At 36.8% G+C, this 6,950-nt stretch overlaps 1 protein-coding gene across 1 annotated transcript; it reads left to right on the forward strand.

Annotated features, from left to right (window-relative positions):
- LOC128014852 (transmembrane protein 233-like) lies at nt 1–6,346 on the forward strand. The gene is made up of 3 exons (XM_052598531.1): nt 1–563; nt 1,419–1,553; nt 3,353–6,346. The coding sequence occupies exons 1-3, from the start codon at nt 378–380 to the stop codon at nt 3,362–3,364; spliced, it is 333 nt and encodes a 110-aa protein (XP_052454491.1). The 5' UTR covers nt 1–377; the 3' UTR covers nt 3,365–6,346.
- Nucleotides 6,347–6,950: the final 604 nt, after the last annotated feature.

Here is a 6,950-nt window from a genome sequence, read left to right on the forward strand (position 1 = left end):
ACACACTCGCAGAGTTTCTCAGCATTTCTGCATTTGATTATTATTAGTCTAGATTTCTCGGACCATCCTGGTGTCATTTTACAGTTTTCTATCTGCCAAATTTAAGAGAGATATGTAAAATCAGAGAATCACACACACACACTTAAAACTTTGGCGACCAGGAATCCGTCCATGAGAAAGTGCCTCATCTCCCTGATCCCGTTACTCACGGGTCCTTCTTGCTCAAACACCCTCCCCCCAAAATACTCTTCATTTCATCTTGTTTCCTGACAGCCTGCACAGCTCTCACTGAACCCTGCTGGATTTATTCATCTCTTTCTACTCATTTATCTCCACTCTCAGACATTTGTCTGTTTTTGGAGTGTGTGCCTGCCATCATGGCGACGGGCAGCTCGCAGACAGATGTGAAGGGCTCTCTGAACGGGAGCATGGATTTGTATCACAGCTGGTTCGGTCCTACCACCCCACGACCTCCTCTACGAAACTACCTGCTCCTGACCATCCTCACCTGCTTCTGTCCGGCCTACCCCGTCAACATTTTAGCACTGGTGTTCTCCGTCATGGTGAGTTAACAATCTGGACTACGTTTACTAAAACTGGAAACTGCTTCTAATTTTATCTGCCTTTATATTAATGTCTGCATGAAAGCAAGGGCTTATATTGATGACAAGACGTCAGGTATCATCACTATCATAACTGATCATACTTTAAGGTGCTGAAATTTTTTTGGGGGACTGTACTATAAGGCATAAACAAATACCTTAATATGTTTACACATGTTTAGAAAACATGCTAAGTCCACATTCTTGTTTCTCTGAGAAAACAATGCTACACTTTTGAAATGTATGTACAGTGTCGGATCGTCTGTTTTTGTTTTGGTCTTTATGATTTCGCCCACTGACAGTTTACCCAATAGCATTTCGACACCCCGGGTTGTCCTCAATCTGGCAACCTGCTGCATGAGTGTCCAGTCTGAGGAGGAGGAGGGGGATGTAGAAACAAAGCTTTCTGCTATTTTGAATTTGGACTGCAGTACCTATTTCAGCCAATAGTGTTCAATATGGCATTCTTCACCTTTAAGACTATTAAACTGAAATGCTTAACTCATTATCTCTTTATCTTTATGTTATGGGCATGATTCCTGCTGTTGTTTGTTGAAGAGTCATGCATGTTCGTTACTTGTTCAACTTAATAATCACAATAACGGTTAGAATAACTAGAACCTAGCAGATGATAAAACAGGCCTATGAATGAATGAATTAATAGCTAGAGTCCAGAATATCATCACCTAGAAAAATCATTGGTTTGATTGCCGTTATTAGTTTGACTGGATGAACACACACACAGAGAGAGAGAGAGAGTTTGTGGTCTTGTGTCTGTATATATGTTAATTTGTATGTACCTTCTGTCTTTTACAGTCCAGAAACAGTTATGATCAGGGAGATTATGAGGGTTCGAGGCGTTTAGGGAAGATGGCGCTCTATGTGTCCATCGCCTCCATCATCATCGGCATCCTCATCATCACCATCTTCTGCGCTGTGCATTTCAGCAAGGTAACACTCGCATGTCTTATATAATCATATCGGATCTCTTACAAAGATCTCTTAAAAATGCAGTTTGTGGCTGAATGTGTTATTTAATTTTTATTATATACAAACCCAATTCCAGAAAAGTTGGAACATATTGTGAAATGCCATAAAACCAAGAATATGTTTTTGTTAATTCCCTTTAACCTTTATTTAATTGACTAAAGTAAAAAAAATATATATATAATAATAATTCATGCCTTCACTGGCCAACTTAATATTATTTTATAAATACACTCCAAAAAAAGTTGGGACAAATGCAATTTTATCACCGTGTCACCTTTTCTTTTAATGACATATTTTAATAATCTGTTAAAAGCAGTTTCACTTGATACAAGACTTTAGATGCTCAGCAGTCCATAGTCATTGTTCTTGTATGGTTGGTCATACATTTTCAATAGGAGACAGATTTGCTGGCCACTCAGTCACATCCACGTGTCTACGAAACCACACTGTTGTATTGTCTTCATCAAATAACCATGCACTTCCCATGAATGATGTCATCTTGATGGTAGTATATGTCTCTGTACAATCCTGATACAGTATATGCCTCCACATCAATGGGACCGTCGCACATATGCCAGTCACCCATGCCGTTTGCACCGATGAACTCATATTCCATGACAGATGTTTGCTTTCGCATCTGTCACTGATTGAAGTAAGGATGTTGCCTTTCATCTTTAGGACTTACAATGTGATGTCTGTTTTCCCCAAAAACAAGTTGAAATGTGCACTCATCTGACCACAGCACACATTTCCACTGTCTTTTTTACTGTCTAAGGTGAGCTCGGGCCCAGAGAACCCCGCGGCATCACTGCATAGAATTGATGTATAGATTTCTCCTAGAGTAACAGAGATTCAAGTTGCATTTCTTGATGCAGCTGCAGACTGTGTTAAATGAAAAAGGTTTTCTGAAATACTACTGAGCCCATGTGGCTATATTTAACACCACAGCATGAAGGTTTCTTATGCAATGCCATTTGAGGGCTCAAAGGTCAGACATATTCATCTAAGCTTTCCTACATTGCCCTACACAGACTCAGATTTGTCTGGATTCTCTAAATCTTTTCAAAAAATGTGATTTTTGATTTTTCTGACATCTCTCTCATGAAATTTGGCACAAAGTGGTGAGCCATGATCAGGACAGGATTCTCCGTATAAACCCAACCATGACACCCTCACATTTACCAGTTCACCTGCTTATTGTGGACTGTTTCAAACAGTTTAACTTGGATATTCTATAACCTTTTCACTTTTATTAGGCCTCGGTCCCAACTTTTGTGTAGCCATGAAAATGAAAAGTTGTTAAGTGAAATCATTGGGAATCTTTCAGTTGTACCTTTGTCAATTAATGAAGGTTAAGGACAGTTAACAAACCACAGACACTTGACTTTTTATAAAATGTCCCAACTTTTCTGGAATTGGTGTTGTATATTTATATATTTAATTTATATTGACATTCTTGATTTCCCTTCCTTAAATATTATGTCAAGGAGAAAAATATATTTTTTTGTTTCTCAAAAAAGTCATGATCTACATTGTGAAATCAGAATCAGAATGAGCTTTATAATGAAATAACGACGACTTCATTTTACAACAAAAGAGGTCAAATCGGTTTCATTATTTGTTTGTTCTATATAACCCATTCAGTGTAATGCTGATGACTGAGGACGTGTAAATTGATTAATAAAATGTAAAAATAAAATGAATGCACCTGTAATGTTACTCTTTCTCTGAGTTGACTCTTTGTGTTTCTGTTTGTTTAGAAAGACGTGTAAGATGACAGTATTTTGTCGTGCTGTGCTCTGGGTGAAGGTCGTGCACTGGGTCGCTCTGTCTGTTGAACTGAATGGAGATTTTAGTCATGAAACCAAGAGCAGGACAGATCCAGCACAGGACATCAGCTCTCCTCCATCTGCAGTCCAGCTCATGCTTATAGAAGAGAGAGGTAGATGATGGGGCTTGAAAAGTTATGCTATTTTTGTCAAGACAATTTTACAGACAAATTCAAAATATACACTTTTAAACCACCAAATATTACTCATCCATGCACGTACTGAATATGTAAATAATTTTGTAACACATGCATGTCTGTTCTTTTTCTAATTCTTTTTGTGGCAATCCTGTGTTGAAATGTACAGCTACAATGGCTTCAGGGTTGAATGTCACTGTAAAAATGATTAATAATGACCTTATCATTTCAACACATCACACTGTTTACAGTCTTAACAGCTCTTATAAAATCGGTAAAAAAGTAAAAAAATAAATAATAATAATTATGGAAAATGTAAATATTATTATTGTTGGTGCTTAGAAAAAAAATAAACCCTGATTCTATATGTTTCTCAGTTTATTCATGTAGGCTAGTCTGAGGATATGTTTATGTGTCATCAGATGTTTTACAAATTAAAAATGACACTAATTTAGATATAATGTTGTTCTGATTATAAACTTCATTTTAAAAAAGCACAAAACACCATTCATACAAAACTGAAATATAGCATTTTTTTGCACCACAAACCCCACTGCACGATTCTTCCACAACTGTGTGTGACAAGAACAACATTAACAACTACAATAATAATAATAATAATAATAATGCAACATATTGGCAACGAAAGCATGTCTCGCACCTCAAGCAACTTCAATACATTATTATGGATATGGAAGTAAAATGAATTTCACTTATTAGTCTTAAACTTATATAAGACAAACTAACAAAAGTGAGAAACGAGAAGCATTATACTGACTTTGAAGCTATCTCCCCTCAATTCTTTTTCTTTCTTCCTCGACCCCCTTGATCTTCATGCCAGAGAGCTGGTGTATTTGGAGATGTACCTTCAGCCCTCATTTGTGCTATATATAGTGTTGGGTCTCAATCCCGCGGTGGAGTCAGGGGCCTCTTGTTATCCCAGCGTGTTCATGCCAGCGGGGTCACATGACACTGGATAGCTTGTTTAGCAATGCCTGTTGCTGAAAACCACAAGAATGTCCCCATGCTCCTGGGAAACACTTCAGTCCAGTACACAGGCTGAGTTAGGATGTGAAATGTGTTATGGGACATCAGGGGTGTCATGGGGGCACAGAACTCCCATCAACAAGTGTCCCAATATTTTCATACTCTTTCATGATACTGTTTTAGATATATTACTCCCTCTTCTAGTTTACACTATTCTGGACAATGTTTGGAACTTTGTATTGCTAGTATTTCTAATGTTATAGACCTTAAAGGGAAAGTTAATCCAAAAATGACTTATTCAGCCACAAGCCATCCTAGGTGTTTATGACTCACATCATAAAAAGTGCTCCACACAGCTCCAGGGGGTTAATAAAGGCCTTCTGAAGTGAATCAAATCATTTAACCATATATAAAACTTAATAAACCGTAATCTCTAGCTTCCTCCAACTGTCATCGGCGTTCCAGCGGATGACGTGGGACATATGCTTAGCATCAGCTCTGGTGAGAAACCTTTGTTTACAACAGAGGAAAACCTCTTGGCTTATATTGAGATACTTTAACATTTTTCTCTATAAAATCTCCTCGTTTTGTATTTCTAATTCGTGACTGGTGTCTTGTTTTGCTATCTCCTCTGCACTTCCGAGGTACTTTACTTCATTTCTCACTGGATGTGATGCCCTGCTTCATCCGCTGGAACACAACCCTCTGGTGAACAGAAACTAGAGATAATGATTTATAAAGTTTTAAATATGGAGTTTTTTGGAACAAACACTTCAATTCACTTCTGAAGGCCTTCATTAACCCCCTGGAGCCGTTTAGGACACTTTTTATGGTGGATGGATGCGCTTTATTTTGCTTCGAAATCTTGATGACCATTCACTGCCAAATAAAAAATTTTCATTTTTGGGTGAACTATCCCTTTAAGGCGGGGTTCTTCAAATCTTACCCTGCAGAGTTTAGAGCTTGCAGATCTTTAACCCTGATCAAACCAATTTACCTGTGATTTTCTAATGATTCTGGAGACCTTGATCAGCTTACTCAGGTGTGTTAAATCAGGGTTGGAGCTAAACTCTGCAGAATGTTTAATAACATTCTCAAAACCTCTCAAAACACACACACACACGCCATTATTTATACACTGTTCATGTAATGTCATAATGTCCCTTAATGTTTTCTCTATCATTTGCATTGACCCATTAAAGCATTTTTAAAACATTTAAAACACTGAAAGTTTCATAATTTTTTTTCTGCTTGACACAGTCCATGTTTGGTATGGTTGCCTTTTCATTAGAATATTGCTTTTTGCAAGATGAGCTTTCACCAGCTGCTTTGCCTTGAGGGCAGAGCGACATGATTTAATTGAACAACCCCAGGGTCAAATGGCACCTGATGGAGCAGGTGTTGTTTAGGTAGACAGAGGGATGTTTCCTTGTCATCCTTTTAGTAATCACACAGAAAGACACCTGAGAACTGACCATCAAAGTGTTTAACAAAGGATTCTCAACAGGAAAAGATTTACATTTATGCATTTGGCAGAAAAAAATCTAAAATAATATTTTTATACAAATTGCATCCTGTATATGTTTAATACCGCCAATGTATTAAAGCAAAACTGTACTTGAGGTCATGTCATATCGTGTGTTGTGCTGTCCATCCTGAAGTGTTTTGCATCTGGCTTTGTCTCACTCTGATGGCCATGTATTAAACAATGATCTGATGACGTCAGAGATGCATAATGTCATTCATAAGTCATAACTGATTTTTATAAGATGATTAATAAAAATCATTATGATCATGAAAAGACTGACTGGCTTGATCTTCATTTGATAAATATCAGGAACATTGCCACTGTATCCTGATGTTCTTCAGAGGATTTTATCAGGTGCTCTCAAGATCTTTTCCCAAAATCCAGCTTCAGGATGAGTTAAAAAGTAAAAATAAATATTATAATATTATTACATATAAATGATATTATTGTTACTGACTTACAGTGTTGCCACAGTTACTTTGAAAAAGTAACTTAGTTACTTTACAGATTACTTGATTTAAAAAGTAACTTAGTTACTTTACAGATTACTTGATTTCAAAAGTAACTAAGTTACTTTACAAGTTACTTTATTAGTTACATTCAGCAGCTGCCGACAACATAAAAATGACAACCGGTTTTGCCAACACTCACTTTATTGGAAGTGTATTTTTAACAGTAACATCCACAATCTATCTCCTGACAAAGTTGAACTTAAAAATTATTTTCTGAAAAAATACATGTTTTTACAAAAAATAAAGGCAGTCTTTCTTGACTTAACATAAATACTATTAAAATATTAAATATTAAAATATTAGATTTCTCTCTATCACTGAATACTCCTCCTTCATGTAAGAAAAAAAAGCTGTTCTGTGAGGCA

Source organism: Carassius gibelio, chromosome A5, assembly GCF_023724105.1.
Source record: "Carassius gibelio isolate Cgi1373 ecotype wild population from Czech Republic chromosome A5, carGib1.2-hapl.c, whole genome shotgun sequence".
Taxonomy (NCBI): domain Eukaryota; kingdom Metazoa; phylum Chordata; class Actinopteri; order Cypriniformes; family Cyprinidae; genus Carassius; species Carassius gibelio.